At 40.6% G+C, this 19519-nt stretch overlaps 1 protein-coding gene across 1 annotated transcript in view; it reads left to right on the top strand.

Moving 5' to 3' along the window:
- Positions 1–384: 384 nt before the first annotated feature.
- RP2 (RP2 activator of ARL3 GTPase) overlaps positions 385–19519 on the top strand; it is a 41875-nt gene continuing 22740 nt past the window's right edge. The window contains exons 1-2 of the mRNA XM_060137566.1: positions 385–677; positions 18372–19037. Of these exons, the coding sequence (XP_059993549.1) occupies positions 576–677; positions 18372–19037 (768 nt within the window). The 5' untranslated portion in view covers positions 385–575. The remainder of the gene's footprint in view (positions 678–18371; positions 19038–19519) is intronic.

Raw genomic sequence — 19519 nt, 5'->3', positions numbered from 1 at the left:
GAATTTCATGGCCCTTCCTGCGTCAGCAGGAATTCCTGTTCCCTCCCAATTGCACCACAAAACTTAAGTCTAATGTTCAACTACAGAGCTTGGAAACTGAGAACCTAGGGCAAAACGACCTGTCTGCCGAGGTTGCACTCCCTGCAGCGGGACAGCCCCGCTGAGTCCTAGGAGGGGCGGGGCAGGGTTGGGGGTGGTGGTGGCGGTGAGTGCATCTGGGCCGACCGGGCCCGCCCCTGGGGGCTGGCGCAGGAGCCGGGCGTGGATTGGCTGTGTGCGTAAGTCGGCCTCTCTTCATAGGCCGCGCAGGGCTGCTCGCGGGACTTGGATTGGCTCCCAGGGCGCTGAGCGGTCATTGGCTGCGGTGGGTCGTCAAGGCGACTGAGAGGAAAAAGAGAAGGGGTTTTGGGCCTGGCCGGCGAACCGAGGCTGCGGGCGCTTTGGCGGTTCCGCGGGGCGGTGTCCGGAGTGCTGCGGGACCCGGGACCCCGGGGTTCACGCCACAACTCCAGGAGGTGCCTGAGCCAGCGCGCCGGCGAGGAGTAGTGGCTAGTGGGACCCCGCGGGCCGGGACCATGGGCTGCTTCTTCTCCAAGACGCGGAAGGCTGAGAAGGAGTCGCAGCCGGAGGGCGAGGAGGAGCGGCCGAAGCAGTACAGCTGGGACCAGCGCGAGAAGGTAACCAACGTCACGTAGTGGCTGGTCTCAGCCTTCCCGAGCCCGCTCGGCAAGGGTCCCCAGTGGCCGGGCAGCGCTGAGGGGGCGGACCCAGCAGCTGCCGCTCTTGCGCGCTCGCTCTCTCCCGCGAGTAGTTGAAGTCGGAGTGAATGACTTTTGGGGGAGCAGTGAAATTCAGCGTCAGAGAGGGCTCCACGGAGGGCGGTGCGGCGCTGGAAGGGGCCCTAGAGCTCATTGTCCAGGCAGATGGACACTTCGGGCTTTCCCTTCTGTGCACCCTGCCCTCCGGTCCAAGGATGGACTCCAGGGAAGGAAGGAGAACCCGGAATGCCCCAAATCTCACATCTCGTTTCACTCGCAGCTCCGAGCAGGGTTTTGTCCAGTCCTCGAGTTACACATGGAACTGATCTCATCTCTTTCGCGGCTTGTGTTCTTTCTGTGGTTGTTTTCTCTTTTGTCTGCCCTAGCCAGTAAATCTCTTTGGTGCCTCCTGATATATTCCACTGCTGAATTTTCTCAATGACGAAGTGGACCGTTTGACCTACAGCTTTGTATGACCTCCTCTTCCACTTACCCGAAAGGAATAATGAAAATGGAATCAGCCTTGGAATGTGTGTTAAGACCGTAAGATGAAAATAACCAGCATAAGCCAGGCAATATTTTACTGTTGCTTTCATGAATGAAAATGCCCTTAGTTTTACTTTTCTATATAGCCAGAAACGAAAAAGCTTTGAACACGTCCACTAGTCTTACACAAAGCGCACTTAGTCATAAATTTCATAATGCTTCCTCTTTCTACATAGTTCTCCATTTGTGTTTAGTAAAATACTTTGATCCATCAATTATTTTTCTCATTCAAAAGAAAATAAAGACTTTTAAATGAGTGTTATGAACAGTTAACTCCTTGCTTAATAAACATATCTGTATCCATGACTACTTTATAGTAAATGTCTTACTAATGTTTTGATTTCATAGACCATCCTACATGATTTCCAGTCCCCAGCAGAATGTATTCACATAAACTTGGTTCTCCAAGTGTCAGATTTTAAAAATTGGACGCTTTTTACAGACTCCTCAGCCCCATCTTTCTGCCCCTGTTTCACAGGGTTGCATGATCTGTTTATTAATTCTCTTTTATCCATACTTGATAGAAGCATTTTATAATGTAACAGTGGAAAATACTATATTTTCTGTCTGAAAACAACCCCTTTAAAAATTCTCCTGGACTATTAGAGAAAGAATTACCAGCTTACATTTTGAGACAGTGGAGATACCACATTTCCCAACATTGCTTTTTCTTTTGGGAATTTTTTCTTTTTCTTCTGGAATTACTAAGAATTCACTCTAGGGTACCTCTAATTTATGATAGCCTGCTAAATTTTATGTGATTTTAAAGATTTTTTTCTAGCTCCTTACCTCTCATGAGGTCAGTATGGGTAGTGTGCAAATGTTCTGTATTAGTCCAGTGATACTTTTACTGAGTTTAGCATGGTCTTGCTTGCTCCTAGAAGATTTTAATTGTACCTTAAAAAGAATGGGATGCAAATACAGCCCAGAGAACATAAATGAGATACGTTGGATGTATATTAACAGAATGGTTTGTATTAAAAGTTTAGGTCTCTAATGTGATCATGGACTATAACATAAACAATTTTAAAGTTATATCAGACAATTACCATTCAACTTGTAAGACTTAGCTGTAAAAAAGAAAGTACAAAAAGAAAAAGAAAAGTGCATTGCCTGAAAAGTTTCCTTGCAACTTGGAAAAGTGGTGTTTAGATTTTTCCTTAGGTTGTGTCATCAGAGTATCTTTATTGAGAGGCACCCTCTGGGTTTTGGGTTTTGACTTGTGTAATTGGGTCAGTCTTAGGGGACTGAAGCTAGAAGAAATTGTCTCAATTAGAAAGAATGTTTGGGGACTCAGTGTTGTCATGACAACTGGTATACTGTAATCAACAGTGTAAGAAGCTCATTTTCTATTGCTGACTTGGAAAAAAAAGCTTATTGTACAATTACTACATTGCCATGATGAGAAATATTTTTGGATTGTAAGATCTGTGTTTAAATCATTTGGAAGGAAATGCTTTTATCCTTGTTATCTGTATGCTGCCTCCCATAACTAAGCAAATTATTCAATATATATGTTCTCAAACACCAAGGAAAACTCAAAATTATAAGAATTATTTTCCCTGCCCTTGAAGAGCTGACTGGCTTTTTTGAGTTAAAACAGGAAATATTTAAGTATCACGGGAAGATGAGTAGTATAGAAAAGTAGCTTTCATCTTCTAGTTATTCATACCAATACTCTTTCTAGACAATAGAAATGATGGCATAGGTATGAAAATTGTGATTTTGAGTATGGACAACACATCTGTGTCCATTCAGGTTCCTCAGTTATAAAATCAAACCTGGTAAAAATTTCTCTACTGTTTAATAAGGTAAAGGCCTGTCCTGAGGGTTAGACAGTACTGGTCACCTCTGAGGATAGAACTTGGGCCAGAGATTGGGCAGGACAGAACCAGTCTTAGTATAAGGCAGATCATAATTCCCAGAGTTGTTCTTCAGTGGAAAGGGTGGCTTTGTGAAGAACTGATCTCCATGTTGGTCAAAACATTCAGGCAGAGGTAGGATGGAGACCTACTAGGAAGAAGTGTCTGCATTGAGTAGGGGGCTAGATGCTGTTTTTAGCCTTTTAAGTACGTGAGGTATTCTAGTTATCCATTGTTGCATACCAAACCACCCCAAAACTTAATGGCATAGAATAATGGCAAGTACTTATTTTGCTCACAACTCTGCAATTTGTGTAGGGCTTAGCTAGGTTGGCTCTTTGCTTTATCTGGCATCAGCTGCAGCAGCTTGACTGGGGGTTGGAGGATCTGCTTTCAATATGACTTAATCACAGAGCTGGCTGGCAAGTTGATGCTGGCTTTTGGCTGGAAGCTCAGCTGGGGCTAAGGGCCAGAGGCCTCTTCCTGTAGCCTGGGCTTCCCCACAGCGTGATGGCTGGGTTCCCAGGGCAAGTGTCCTAAGAGAGACTGGCAGAAGCTGCATGGCTTTTTCTAACTAGCCTCTTAAGTGATGTAGCATTACTTCTGCTATATTTTGTTGGTTGAGGCAATCACAGATGTCCACCTGCGTCCAAGGGGAGGGGACCTCTTGATGGGAGAAGTGTCAAACTTGTCGACATGTTTTAAATCCTTTACATAAAGTTGTTGCTGCTTAAAGGAAGTAACTAGTTCTTTGTTTATTCATTTTAAAATAGCTTTATTGAGATAAATTCATATGCCATACAGTTTACTAATTTAAAGTGTACAATTCAATAGTTTCAGCAAGTCCACAGGGTTATGTTACTATCACTATGATCTAATTTTAGAACTTTTTTATCCCTCACAAAAGAAACCCAGATCCATAAGTAGTTACTCCTCACTCCTCCTAGCCCCTAGAAACTACAGTTTTACTTTCTATCTCTATAGATTTGCTTATTTAGGACATTTATCAGTGGAATCATACAATATGTGGTCTTTTGTTACTTTCACTTAGTGTGTTTTTGAGATTCATCCATATTATAGCATATATCAGTAGTTTATTCCTTTTTATTGCTGAATGATATTAACAGAGTAGATATTTTATTTCATTTTATTTATAAATAAATTTTATTTTACTGTTCGTTTTGTTTATCCATTCATTAGTTGATGGACATTTGGCTTGTTTCCACTTTTTGGCTATTACAAATAATGCTGCTATGAATATTTGTGTACAAGCTTTTGTGTAGACATATGTTTTAATTTCTCTTCGGTATATACTTAGGAGTGGAATTCCTGGGTCGTATAGTAACTCTGTGGTTAACTTTGTGAGAATCTGCCTAACTGTTTTTCAAAGTGTCTGCACCATTTACATTTTCACCAGCAGTGTATGGGGGTTCCAATTTCTTCACTCATATAAAGTGGGAAAAGGGGAAAAGTGCATGGAGTGGAAAGTGTATGGGACTGGGGTTTTAATTTGCATTCTGCCCTGTACTATATCTCACTGGTCAAGTCATTTAGCTTTTCCAGCCCTCAATTTCCTAAGATCCCTTCCAGTTCTTTAATTCTTTGAGCATCTTAAGAGAAGAGGTAAGCATCAGTAGAAGCATTCAGGCACATCTGAATGAACAGAGAGAATGGGATAGGATGTAAAATTAGATTAAAAATCAATTAGATGATATGAATTCTATTTTGTGGTTATATATTTAGCAACATGGTGTGTTATATAAATATAATACTTCACCTTCTCTTGTCATCAATGTATATAAGATCAAGGTACTGGTATTTGTTATTTTCACTCATGAAATTACCTTTCAGCTACATAGCTATGTTGCCTTGAAACTGACTTAACAATGTTTAAGTTTTAAATAATTGGTTATTTTAATTGAAGTGTAATTTACATAATGTAAAATTTACCCTTTTGAAGTGTACAGTTCTATGAGTTTTGACAGACAAATACAGTCATGTAACTATCACCATAATCAAGATATAGAACAGTACCATCATCCCCCACAAATTTCCTCATGCTCCTTTGTAGTCAACTCTGCCTCCACCCTCTGATCTGTTTTTTATCCCTATAGTTTTATCTTTTTGAGAATGCCCTATAAATGGAATCATGTAGTAGGTAACCTTTTGAGTCTGGCTTCTTTCACTTAGCATGACACATTTAAGATTCATCCATGTTGTTGCATGTATCAGGAGTTCCTTTTTATTGCTGAGTAGTAGTCCATTTTATGGATTTACCACATTTGTTTATCCATTCACCAGTTGAAGGACATTTAGGTTGTTTACAAATTCTGGTAATTATGAATAAAACTACCATAAACATTTGCATACAGGTTTTTGAATAAACATAAGCTTTCATTTCACTTGAGTGAATACCTAGGAGTAGGATTTCTGAGTCATATGGAAATTGTATATTAAACTTTATAAGAAAGTGCCAAACCCTTTTCCAAAGCAGCTGTGCTATTTTGCATTCCCGCCAGTAATGTATGAGAAATCCAGTTTCTCTGCATCCTCACCAGCACTTGGTATGGTCAGTTTTTAAAAAATTTTTAGCCATTCTAATAGGAGTGTAGTGGTATTTCATTGTGGCTTAATTTGCATTTCCCTAATGACTAATTATTTGTGGAGCATTTTTCCATGTACTTATTTGCCATCTGTATATTTTCTTTGGTGAAGTGTTTATTAAAACCTTTTGCTCATTTTTTTTTTACTGGGTTATTTGTTTTCTTATTATTGAGTTTTGAGAGTTTTTTATATATCCTGAATACAAGTCCCTTGTCATGTGTGTCTTGCAAATATTTTTTTCCCAAATAATGACTTGTCTTCTCTTAATAGTGTCTTTTTTTTTAAAAAAGATTCACATTTTGTTTATTGTTTTTTTGCTACACAGCGTGCGGGATCTTAGCTCCCCAACCAGGGATCGAACCCACACCCCCTGCAGTGGAAACTCGGAGTCTTAACCACTGGACCGCCAGGGAAGTCCCATAATAGTGTCTTTTGAAGAACAAAAGTTTTCAAAATTTAGATAAAAGTCCAATTTTCAATTTTTTCTTTTATGGATCATGTTTTTGGCTTCACATCTAGGAAATCTTTGCCTAACCAAGATTACAAACGTTTTCTCCTCTGTTTTCTTCTAGAAGTTTTAGACTTTTTGGTTTTATGTTTAGGTTCTATGATCCATTTTGAGTTAATTGTTAAATATGATACAAGGTATGGGAGATTCTTTATTTTATTTTTTACATATAGATGTCTAATTGTTCCAGCACCATTTGTTGAAAAGATTATCCTTTCTCTATTGAACTGCCTTTGCACCTTTGTCAATATATACATAAGTCTGTTTTTGAATTCTATTCCATTGATTTATTCACCTAGTAAACATTGGCTTCTGTTTGAATATGGTTGAATACGAAGAAGCAGCCAAGAGAATATACTTAGGAGCCAGACTGCCTAGGTCTGAGACTCAGCTCAAGCATTTACTATGTGACCTTGGGTAAGTTATTTACCCTCTGGGTGCCTCAATTTTCTCATCTGTAAAATAGAGATAATTATAGTATACAACCTTCATAGGGGTTTTTATGAGGATTGAGTGAAAGATTATAAAGCACTTAGAATGGTGCCTGGTGCCTGTATAGTGCTCCTTATACTCCTGAGTCTTATTTTGAACTTCTACCCAGACCAGATTTCCATTAAAACTAACAAATGCCATTATTTCATCTTAGGTTATCACTATGGAAGTTTAACTGTGGAGGTGAATTTTAATGAAAAATTTGCATAACTGCTCAGTGAAAGAATAAGATGTTCACTTTTATTTTCTGTTAGGAAAATAATACTTACCTTAGTTTATTAGCTATATCAGGTGAATTCCAACTCCTGAAATGTTTCTTTGATTTTTGAGAGTATATCCACTACCTTTCAAGGATTGTAGTTAGAAATATGACCTAAACTAAGCTCACTTCATAAGTGATTCTTGTGAAAAAGTAGTTTAAAAACTTCACCTTTCGTGTTTGTGATTTTGGGCACTTTGAGAACTAGTAACTTTTACAAAATTATTATGGTACTAAGCTTCAAGTTTTTTATTGTCACTTTTTGTTTTGAAGAGCTTTCAGGAATTGTTGAGAAAGTAAGTACAGCAATGTAAATCCTAAGTTTCTCCTTTGTAGATCATAATGATAGTCCAAATAATTTTATACTATAGAACTCTTTAGTTATAGGATTAATTTCACCCAGTGAACTACGAGAACTGAGGTGTCTAGATAAAATATGTAGAGTAGTAAATCACATTTAATTCCTCAGCATTGGCAGCAGTTATGGACTGAATGTTTGTGGTTCCCCACCACACCCCACCCTGCAATCACCTCCAAATTCATATGTTGAAACCCTAACTCCCAGTGTGGTTCTGTTTGGAGATGGGGCCTGTAAGGAAGTAATTAAGATTAAATGAGGTCATGACAATGGGGCCTTGATCTGATAGGATTAGTGTCCTTATATGAAGAGGCATCAGAAAGCTTGCCATGCACCCACCCAGGAAAGACCATGTGAGGATAATTCAAGAAGGCAGCCATCTGCAGGACAAGAAGAGAGGTATCACCAGAAGCCAACCACAATGGCACCTTGATTTTGTACTTCCCAGCCTCTAGAACTGTGAGAAATAAGTTTCTGTTGTTTAAGCTACCCAGTCTGTATTATTTTGTTATGGCAGCCAGTCTTGGTCTGTTCAGCCCATTGTAACAAGATACCATAGACTGGGTGGCTTAAACAACAGAAATTTATTTCTCACAGTTCTGGAGGCTGGGAAGTCCAAGATCAAGGTACCCACAGATCCAGTGTCTGGTGTCAGAGATAAATACAGCTGGACATTGGTTAAAGCAGTGAAAACAGATTTTTGTTCAGTAATTACTGACGGGGGAAGGAGCTGAGCTCCATTCTGATTTGTGCAGAGGTGACTTAAGCCATTTAAGGAAGAATGAGGGAGCGGGGAGAGCAGGGACTCAGTAGAGTCAGAGAAGTGAAAAATTACAAAGTTGGTCTGTGTAAATAAGATTAGGTCAGTCGTGTTAGCTGGCAATTTTATTTATTTATTTATTTATTGCGGTATGCGGGCCTCTCACTGTTGTGGCCTCTCCCATTGCGGAGCACAGGCTCCAGACGCGCAGGCTCAGCGGCCATGTCTCACGGGCCCAGCCGCTCCGCGGCATGTGGGATCCTCCCGGACCGGGGCACGAACCTGTGTCCCCTGCATCGGCAGGCGGACTCTCAACCACTGCGCCACCAGGGAAGGCCCTAGCTGGCAATTTTAGAAGTTAGGATCTTATCCTCCCACAGAGACTGGTAAACAGAGGCCCTATCCTTCCTAATAATTACATTTCATAGGAATGGATCTCAGGTCCTTGAGAAGGACACTTCTCATTAGTAAGAGATACAGTCACAATTGTAAGCCCTTTTTAGTAAATGCTTTAAGACAGGGAGGTCAGTGGCCTATCATCAGATGTTGGCTAGAACAAATAGTAAAATTTCCTGCAGAGTTGAGCTTCCTCAGGCAGGCATTTTAATGGGGACCTGGGGTCATTCTAGGGACAAAGCCTTGTGCTAGTAGAAGCCATGCTAGAGTTTGGTCAAGTCTGTTAGTGCAGGGATTTGGACGGACTTGCAGTGTGCCAAGAGTTCTGCAGTTCTTACTGGTGAAAGCCTGCTTCCTACTTGTAGTCAGCCGCCTTCTTGCCATGTGCTCATGTGGCCTTTCCTTGGTGCCTGCCTGCATGGAGAGAGAGAGAGATCTCTTCTTATAAGGACACTAATCCCATCGTGAGGGCCCCTCCCTCATGACCTCATCTAAATCTAATTACCTCCAAAAGTCCCCACCTCCAAATGCCATCACATTGGGGGATTAGAGCTTCAACATATGAATTTTGAGAGGACACAAACATTCAGTCCATAACACAGCCCAAGCAGACTAAGACAGCAGCTCAGTAATTTTAAAGTTAAGAATAGATTTTCTTTCTGCATTTGCAACAGGTCTCAACTACAAGTACTAATATAGTACTAATTATAATATATTATAATTAATATAGTTGAAATTTCTGTTTAATACTGTACACTTATAATAGATATCATTTCCCATGCCAAAAAAATTAGCTGAATTCCTTTAAGTAAGAAGTATTAACTTTTATTTTTTATCTTTATCTGAACAGTGGTTTGTTTCCTATTTAATTCGGAGATAAATATGCTTGCAAACTTTTGAACTTGCTGTCTGTGTCTTAGGCAAAGATAATTTGGCCAGAATCTTGAAGCCCAAATCAATTCTCCAGGAAAATACCCACAAAATTTTATGTAAAATTTTTAAGGAGTTTCTGGTACAGTGAGAGAAACCATAAACTGAAGCTTGAAGATTCCCCTTGCTCATTGAGTTTGAGGCCTTGGTAGAGACAGGCCAACTCCTGGACTCCTTTTCCAAAAAACCTATTGGTGGCACTCTAGATCATCTCATTCCCACTGTGGGAGGTAGACTGGTGCTGAGAAGACAAGCTGAAGAAGATCAGAGAACGTTTTTTATCCTCCTTAAGGCCTAAAGCAGAACCACCTTAAACCACTCTAGCATGTTCCTGAGTCGATCAAGATCCCATTAGCCTACTCCATGACCACATTCCCATCCCCTTCCACTGGCTCTACCAAGTGGAAGGCAGCCTCAGCCTCCTTTTACTGCAGGTAGGGACAGAAGAGTATGTAAAATGGAGAGACCCAGGACTGACATTAAAAGGAGTGCCTCTGCCTGGCTTTGTGTATAATTATCTTCCTACTCAGAAGTTGGCCAACTTGAACAGTGACCTAAGTGAATGTCCCTAAAAATACATTTCAGAGTCTGTCTTCTTTGGGGATGAAGTAGAGAGATGGGGTGTGGAGAAGTGTATAATCATCAATCTCAGTTACGCTTCATATTTGTTTATTCAAGAGATACCTGGAGACCACCTACTTCTGGTTATACTCTGAGGTAATGAAGATTAAGTAGTTAAAATGGGTTCAATAAGTATGTGTGCAGGGCCTCTGTGGTGCCAGGCACTTTTCTAAGTGCTGGGGAAAATGGGTGAACAAAACAGATAATCCCTTCGCTCATGTAGTTTATGTTCTAATGGAGGGCAGCGGGGAGACTGACAATAAATACAGTTCATATATAGTGTGATAAAAAGAAGCTAAGTGCTTTGGAGAAAAATAAAGAAGGGTAAAGGGGTAATATTATTGGAGGAGGTGTTTCTGTTTTAAATAGATTGGTTATAGGATTCAAGTCCAAAGTTTTAGATACATAAGGGGATGCAGATTGGTATTTAATGTAATGTAGGTACTCAGAAAAAGGAGAGCAGGCTTCTGGTTGAGGGAACTGGAAAGCGTCACAGGAAAAGTGTGACAGGTGGGCAAGTATAAGAACTAGGAGAAAGCCTTCTGGGCAAAGGAGAATCAGAGGGCATAGACAAGTTACAGCAAGTGTGTCAGATCTACTGAAGAACAAAGTTCCCATAGCAGGGTGATAAGAGTTAGGACTAAAATGTGAGTTGATATCACATAGTAGTGACTTACATTGAAAGGTTTTCTAATGATGAACAATTTTTACACAACCTGCGACAAATCCAACTTGGTTGTGGTGCTTTCTCTTCTTCTAGGATTGATTTAATTGACAGTTTTTTCAAAACATCTATAGGCATGAGTGAAATGGACCTAAAATTTTCTTTTGTTATGTCTTTGTTTTTCTTATTTCTTGCTGGACAGACTAGTAGCATGAATTAGGACTGTTGCTTCTTTTTCTATTGTCTTTAAAGGTTTGCATAAAACTGGGATGAATAAAACTAGAATCTGCTTATAAAACCATCAGAGTCTTGTGTTTTCTTTGTGGGAACACTTTAGCCACTGCTTCTATTTCTTTAGTAGTAATAGCTTTTTATTTAAGCTTTTAACTTCTTCTCAAATTCGCTGTGGTAAGTTATTTTTTAAAAGATGCATTCATTTCATGGACAAAATGTTTTTTAACTTGTTGGTATATAGTTGTTGTTTTTCTCTCTCTCTTTTTTTTTTTTTTTTTTTTGCGGTACGCGGGCCTCTCACTGTTGTGGCCTCTCCCGTTGTGGAGCACAGGCTCCAGACGTGCAGGCTCAGTGGCCATGGCTCACTGGCCCAGCCGCTCCGCGGCATGTGGGATCCTCCCAGACTGGGGCATGAACCGTGTCCCCTGCATCGGCAGGCAGACCCTCAACCACTGCGCCACCAGGGAAGCCCAGTGAGGTTGTTTATTCGAGATGTTTCCTGTTTCTTAAGGTGGGCTTGTATTGCTATAAACTTCCCTCTTAGAACTGCTTTTGCTAAATCCCGTAGGTTTTGGGCCATCGTGTCTCCACTGTCATTTGTTTCTAGGTATTTTTTGATTTCCTCTTTGATTTCTTCAGTGATCACTTCGTTATTAAGTAGTGTATTGTTTAGCCTCCATGTGTTTGTATTTTTTAGATCTTTTCCTGTAATTGATATCTAGTCTCATAGCGTTGTGGTCGGAAAAGATGCTTGATACAATTTCAATTTTCTTAAATTTACCAAGGCTTCATTTGTTACCCAAGATATGATCTATCCTGGAGAATGTTCCATGAGCACTTGAGAAAAATGTGTATTCTGTTTTTGGATGGAGTGTCCTATAAATATCAATTAAGTCCATCTTGTTTAATGTATCATTTAAAGCTTGTGTTTCCTTACTTAGTTTCATTTTGGATCATCTGTCCATTGGTGAAAGTGGGGTGTTAAAGTCCCCTACTATGAATGTGTTACTGTCGATTTCCCCTTTTATGGCTCTTAGTATTTGCCTTATGTATTGAGGTGCATAAATATTTACAATTGTTATATCTTCTTCTTGGATCGATCCCTTGATCATTATGTAGTGTCCTTCTTTGTCTCTTCTCATAGTCTTTATTTTAAAGTATATTTTGTCTGATATGAGAATTGCTACTCCAGCTTTCTTTTGGTTTCCATTTGCATGGAATATCTTTTTCCATCCCCTTACTTTCAGTCTGTATGTGTCTCTAGGTCTGAAGTGGGTCTCTTGTAGACAGCATATATAAGGGTCTTGTTTTTGTATCCATTCAGCCAATCTGTGTCTTTTGGCGGGAGCATTTAGTCCATTTACATTTAAGGTAATTATCGATATGTATGTTCCTATTCCCATTTTCTAAATTGTTTTGGGTTCGTTATTGTAGGTCTTTTCCTTCTCCTGTGGTTCTTGCCTAGAGAAGTTCCTTTAGCATTTGTTCTAAAGCTGGTTTGGTGGTGCTGAACTCTCTCAGCTTTTGCTTGTCTGTTAAGGTTTTAATTTCTCCATCAAATCTGAATGAGATCCTTGCTGGGTAGTGTAATCTTGGTTGCAGGTTTTTCTCCTTCATCACTTTAAATATGTCCTGCCACTCCCTTCTGGTTTGCAGAGTTTCTGCTAAAAGATCAGCTGTTAACCTTATGAGGATTCCCTTGTGTGTTATTTGTTGTTTTTCCCTTGCTGCTTTTAATATGCGTTCTTTGTATTTAATTTTTGACAGTTTGATTAACATGTGTCTTGGCATATTCCTCCTTGGATTTATCCTGTATGGGACTCTCTGCACTTCCTGGACTTGATTAACTATTTCCTTTCCCATATTAGGGAAGTTTTCAAATATAATCTCTTCAAATATTTTCTCAGTCCCTTTCTTTTTCTCTTCTTCTTCTGGAACCCCTATATTTCGAATGTTGGTGTGTTTAATGTTGTCCCAGAGGTCTCTGAGACTGCCCTCAGTTCTTTTCATTCTTTTTTCTTTATTATGGTCTGCAGTAGTTATTTCCACTATTTTATCTTCCAGGTCACTTATCCATTCTTCTGCCACAGTTATTCTGCTCTTGATCCCATCTAGAGTATTTTTCATTTCATTTATTGTCTTGTTCATCGTTGTTTGTTTCATCTTTACTTCTTCGAGGTCCTTGTTAAATGTTTCTTGCATTTTTTCCATTCTATTTCCAAGATTTTGGGTCATCTTTACTATCATTATTCTGAATTCTTTTTCAGGTAGACTGCCTATTTCCTCTTCATTTGTTAGGTCTGGTGGGTTTTTATCTTGCTCCTTCATCTGCTGTGTGTTTTTCTGTTTTCTCATTTTGCTTATCTTACTGTGTTTGGGGTCTCCTTTTTGCAGGCTGCAGGTTCGTAGTTCCCGTTGTTTTTGGTGCCTGTCCCCAGTGGCTAAGGTTGGTTCAGTGGGTTGTGTAGGCTTCCTGGTGGAGGGGACTAGTGCCTGTGTTCTGGTGGATGAGGCTGGATCTTGTCTTTCTGGTGGGCAGGTCCACGTCTGGTGGTGTGTTTTGGGGTGTCTCTGGACTTATTATGATTTTAGGCAGCCTCTCTGCTAATGGGTGGGGTTATGTTCCTCTTTTGCTAGTTGTTTGGCATAAGGTGTCCAGCACTGTAGCTTGCTGATCCTTGAGTGAAGCTTGTGCTGCCGTTGAGATGGAGATCTCTGGGAGATTTTCTCCATTTGATATTATGTGGAGCTGGGAGGTCTCTTGTTGGCCAGTGTCCTGAAGTTGGCTCTCCCACCTGAGAGGCACAGCACTGATTCCTGGCTGCAGCACCAAGAGCCTTTCATCCACAAGGCTCAGAGTAAAAGGGAGAAAAAGTAGAGAGGAAGAATTAGTAGAAGTAGGAAGAAAGAAAGGAAGGAAGGGAGGAAGGAAGGAAGAAAGAAAGAAGAAAGGAAGGAAAGAAGGAAAGAAAGAAAGGAGGGAGGGAGGGAGGGACGGTGGGAGGAAGGAAGGAAGGAGGGAAGGAAGGAAAAAATAAAGAAAGAAGAGAAAGTAAAATAAAATAAAGTAAAATATAAAGTTATTAAAGTAAAAAATAATTATTAAAAAAATTAAAAACAACAAAAAATGGACGGATAGATCCTTAGGACAAATGGTGGAAGCAAAGCTATACAGACAAAATCTCATACAGAAGCATACACATACACACTCACAAAAAGAGGAAAAGGGGAAAAAATCATAAATGTTGCTCTCAAAGTCCATCTCCTCAATCATCAAGTTGATTGTGGAGCTTTAATCCGCTGCTTCTGAGGCTGCTGGGAGAGATTTCCCTTTCTCTTGTTTGTTCTCACAGCTCCCAGGGGCTCAGCTTTGGATTTGGTCCCGCCTCTGCATATAGGTCGCTGGAGGGCGTCTGTTTTTTCACTCAGAAAGGACGGGGTTAAAGGAGCTGCTGATTCGGGTGCTCTGGCATACTCCGGCCGGGGGGAGGGAGGGGCACAGAGTGCTGGGCGAGCCTGCGGCGTCAGAGGCCGGCGTGCGTTCTCCCGGGGAAGTTGTTCCTGGATCCCGGGAACCTGGTAGTGGCGGGCTGCACAGACTCCCCGGAAGCGGGGTGTGGATAGTGACCTGTGCTCGCACACAGGCTTTTTGCTGGCGGCAGCAGCAGCCTTAGCGTCTCCTGCCCGTCTCTGGGGTCCGTGCTTTTAGCCGCGGCTTGCGCCCGTCTCTGGAGCTCCTTTAAGCAGCGCTCTTAATCCCCTCTCCTCACGCACCAGGAAACAAAGAGGGAAGAAAAAGTCTCTTGCTTCTTCGGCAGCTCCAGACCTTTTCCCGGACTTCCTCTTGGCTAGCCGTGGTGCACTAACCCCTTCAGGCTCTGTTCACGCCGCCAACCCCAGTCCTCTCCCTGCGCTCCGACTGAAGCCCGAGCCGCAACTCCAGGCCCCGCCCGCCCAGGCGGGTGAGCAGACAAGCCTCTCGGGCTGGTGAGTGCCGGTCGGCACCGATCCTCTGTGTGGGAATCTCCCCGCTTTGCCCTCCGCACCCCTTTTGCTGTGCTCTCTTCCGCGGCCCCGAAGCTTCCCCCCTCCGCCACCCGCAGTCTCCGCCCGTGAAGGGGCTCCTAGTGTGTAGAAACCTTTCCTCCTTCACAGCTCCCTCCCACTGGTGCAGGTCCCGTCCCTATTCTTTTGTCTCTGTTTTTTCTTTTTTTCTTTTGCCCTACCCAGGTACGTGGGGAGTTTCTTGCCTTTGGGGAGGTCTGAGGTCTTCTGACAGCATTCAGTAGGTGTTCTGTAGGAGTTGTTCCACGTGTAGATGTATTTCTGGTGTATCTGTGGGGAGGAAGGTGATCTCTGCGTCTTACTCTTCCACCATCTTCCCCTCGTCCAGCACTGTGTTTTTAAAATTTTCAAATAGGCAAGGATTTTTTAAAGTATCTTTTGTTATTAACTTCTAATTTAATTGCATCTTGGTCGCATATAATAATCTGTAACTTATCTAATATTTAAAATTTGTTGAGGCTTTCTTTATGATCTAGTACTAGTACATGATTTTTTAAAAAATCCTTCAATGTGTGCTTGAGAAAAAATGTGAGTATACTCTGCTAGTTGTGTGCAGAACTCAAACTTATTCATTGTGTGGTTTGATCTCCTAGATCCTTGTTGATTTTTTTTTTTTTTGGTTCACTTGACCAATCAATACTTGAGAAGCAGCATTAGAAGAAACTCCTTAGATTTTAAGTTGCCAGTTCTGAGGATTTGGAGAGGTCCTGAACCACTGTCAAAATTAATCCCCACCCATTTTTCTCAGCTCTTCGCCAGCACAGGGTTTCTGCCCTGACCGGAATTTGCTCCCAGGGAAATCTGGACCAGAGGTCTGAGTCCTAGCAGGTGTATGGGAAGCATTGTTGTCTCAAGATTTGGGAAGGGGAGAAGCAATAGAAGAAATCTGAGTTTCCTTTTCTGTTTTCTGTTCCCACACCCACCACAGGGGTGTCTCATAGTTTCCCCTTTTCTTGGTGTTTTTCTTACTTGGTCCATTTGAGATTGATCTTGGATAATTGGGAGCCAGCCACTATGCTAGTTCAGTATCTTGATAGAGCCCAAACTGGAACACTGTACCTTTATATATGTGTGTCACCTGTAAAATCCTAGAAATGGAATAGCTTGAATACCTCTTCCCACATTAAACCTGTGCTGCCTCTTATATTTTCTTTTTTTTTCTTTTTTTTTTTTTTTTTTTGGTGTGTGGCACTACCAACATCCAATCACATAAACCAGAGCAGTGTTTCTTCAAACCTGTGGGTGGGATAATAGAAAATATTCGGGGTTTAACACAAAATAAGGGTAAGTATTATTTTGTGAAACTTTTCTTTCATTGGTATGTGTACATGTACAAATACTCATAAATACGTGTACTGGGCTGTGCTGGAGAATGTACTAATGTGAATTGTAGTCAAAAAGGTTGAAAAATACTGGACTAGATAACTAGGAATCATTTTTGACCCATCCTTCTGCCTTACCTCCTACAGCCATTGAATTACTAAATCGTCTGATTCTCCTTCCTCAGTATTTCTCAAATTCATTCCATCTTCCTCTTCCCTGCTAACCACTGCTCTAGTTCCAGCCCTTTCTGGATGACTGCAACTGCCTCTCCAATTCACACGCCACTTGTCATTATTCTTACCAGAACAATCTTCCTAAAATGTAAATTTTGCTTGTTTAAATCATTCTGTGGTACCCCTTTGTCCACGGAGAACTTCCAAGCCTCATAATATGGCCTCTGCCTACCTCTCCAGCTTCATTTGCTCCCATTGCAGTATCACTGGTAACACCAAACCACGTTCACTTTTCCTCACACTCCCTGAAGAGTTTTATTTTATTTCATTCTTTCACTTTTGCCTGATGTGGGAAGGGAGGATCCTTTACTCCTACCCCTTTTACCTGGTGAACTTCAGCTTATTCATTCTCACTTTGCACAGGAAGTCTTACACCCCTACCTCCCCTGCGCCTGGTGTCCCTCCTTTGTATTTCCAGAATATTCTGAGCATCTCTCATTACACAGCCAGGTGGTTTTAAAATCATTTGTTTAGGTTAGTGTTCACTTCTTTTATGGAAAGAGTTGGTCATATTCATTTTGGTGCTTAAAACAATGTCTGGCTCCTATTGGGTGTTCAAATGGCTGAATGGCTGAATGAAGATCTAGAAAGTTAAAGTGCCTTTTTCATTCATGTTGCTCATAGGTGACAAAATTGAGACTAGAAAACTGTAACATCTATATTTTTGATCACTTTGCTACAGTTACTATTGATGACTCTACTAACTGTGTCTTTTATTGCTCATGCTACAGACCAATACTACTTCTAGTACATTGTGTAAAACTGATGAGTACAACATTTGTTGTGTAATACTGAATAAGTCACTTTAAGCTAGTTTGCTAACGATTAAGATGATTAAATTATCCTTTGTAAATAATCAAGTTTTTGTGTACCGTACCTATGGGAGCCTGTTTCTGGTACATGAATAGTTTTGTATGAAATTTAATATTCACAAAGAGGTTAAGACAGTGCAAGTAGATTTAAAAGTAATTTAGAAAAATCAAAATGGTCTTTTAATGACTACATTTTGAGAGGTCAGCTAAAATTTAAAAAATAATGTAACAGATTCCAGACACACTGTGTAAAAGATTCTGTGAGCTTTAGTTTAAAATGCCTAAAGATGGAAATGGTGAAATTTGAAAATTTTACATTGTAGAAGTAGCTCAGTAAATGTTTCAATCAAATTTGTAGATGCAAATTCTGACATATAGTGATTCTTGGGCCTTCAGGTGCTTCCATTTTCTGTAGCATATTGCAGAAATCAGTCAGGGTTTAGAAACTAAGACCTAGGCATCAATTTATGGAAAGATAGAGAAACATATTCCTATCTGGGTGTATTTCCAAGTTCAGAAGTTTTAAAGACACAGAAGTTTTTTAAAAGTGAAGCATCAGAAAAAGAAAAGGCTCAAAGCTGAAATATTCCTTAATATCATCCAGTATGCTGTGTGTATGTATGAGAATTTCCCCAATTGTTTCCAAAATGTACTTTTACAGTTGATATGTTAAAACAGGATCCAACAATGTCCACACATCATTTGGTTGGTATGTCCTGAGTCTTTCTTTATCTATAACAGTTTCCTCTCCCTTTCTTCCCCTCATGCCTTTTATGTATTTATTTTAAAAAAGTTTTTTGTCCTGCCCATTTTCTTATTATGTCGCAAAGTCAGTAAGAGTTGGAACATTATTTTAGCAATAAAAATCGTTCCTGACTCCCAATAGACAATTAATGTTTGCTGAATAATGTCAATAATACTCAAGGTCTGTGTTTTGTTCCTGCAGGTTGATCCGAAAGACTACATGTTCAGTGGACTGAAGGATGAAACAGTAGGTCGCTTACCTGGGAAAGTGGCAGGACAACAGTTTCTCATTCAAGACTGTGAGAACTGTAACATCTATATTTTTGATCACTCTGCTACAGTTACTATTGATGACTGTACTAACTGTGTCATTTTTCTGGGACCGGTGAAAGGCAGCGTGTTTTTCCGGAATTGCAGAGATTGCAAGTGTGCATTAGCCTGCCAACAGTTTCGTGTGCGGGATTGTAGAAAGCTGGAAGTCTTTTTGTGCTGTGCCACTCAGCCCATTATTGAGTCTTCCACGAATATCAAGTTTGGCTGTTTTCAATGGTACTACCCTGAATTAGCTTTCCAGTTCAAAGATGCAGGGCTCAGTATCTTCAATAATACCTGGAGTAACATTCATGACTTTACACCTGTGTCAGGAGAACTCAATTGGAGCCTTCTTCCAGAAGATGCTGTCATTCAGGACCATGTTCCTCTACCTACTACCGAAGAGCTCAAAGCTGTCCGCCTTTCCACAGAAGCCAGTAGAAGTATCGTTCCAGTGTCCCGGGGTCAGAGACAGAAGAACAGTGATGAGTCATGCTTAGTGGTATTATTTGCTGGTGATTATACTATCGCAAATGCCAGGAAACTAATTGATGAGGTAAGGAGAAGAGAGAGAAGAGAAACAGACATACACCTACATAGAAACACACCACTTTATGGAGAGCGTCCATGCTTTTCAAATTGGCTATTAGAAATACAGGCAATCCTTAAATTATAGTCCTCTGCCCCCTACAGATTTATCTGCAAGCTAGTTGCTTAGGCCTCAAATACTTTCCCAAAGAAACTTTTTAAAAACAATTCAATTCAGGAAGCATCTGTTAAACACTCATTATGTGCAGGTTACTCTGTCACCATCTTTCATTGATTATAGGATGCACCTTTGTTTTCCACAGTTTTGCTTCTCTGAAATGCATCTTACAATTGATGGCAGTTTAGAGCTGATGAAATATATGCTGGGAGTGGAGATAAATAGACAAAATTCTCTACCCTCAAAGAACTTCCATTCTTTATCATAACTGATTTCCATGGGAGCTCACAAAAGTAGTACTGCAAAGTAAAGCGTGACCTTTTATAATTATT

Source organism: Lagenorhynchus albirostris, chromosome X (genome assembly GCF_949774975.1).
Source record: "Lagenorhynchus albirostris chromosome X, mLagAlb1.1, whole genome shotgun sequence".
Lineage (NCBI taxonomy): Eukaryota > Metazoa > Chordata > Mammalia > Artiodactyla > Delphinidae > Lagenorhynchus > Lagenorhynchus albirostris.
Note: the sequence above shows the minus strand (reverse complement) of the source record. Positions and strands in the feature narration are given on the sequence as shown.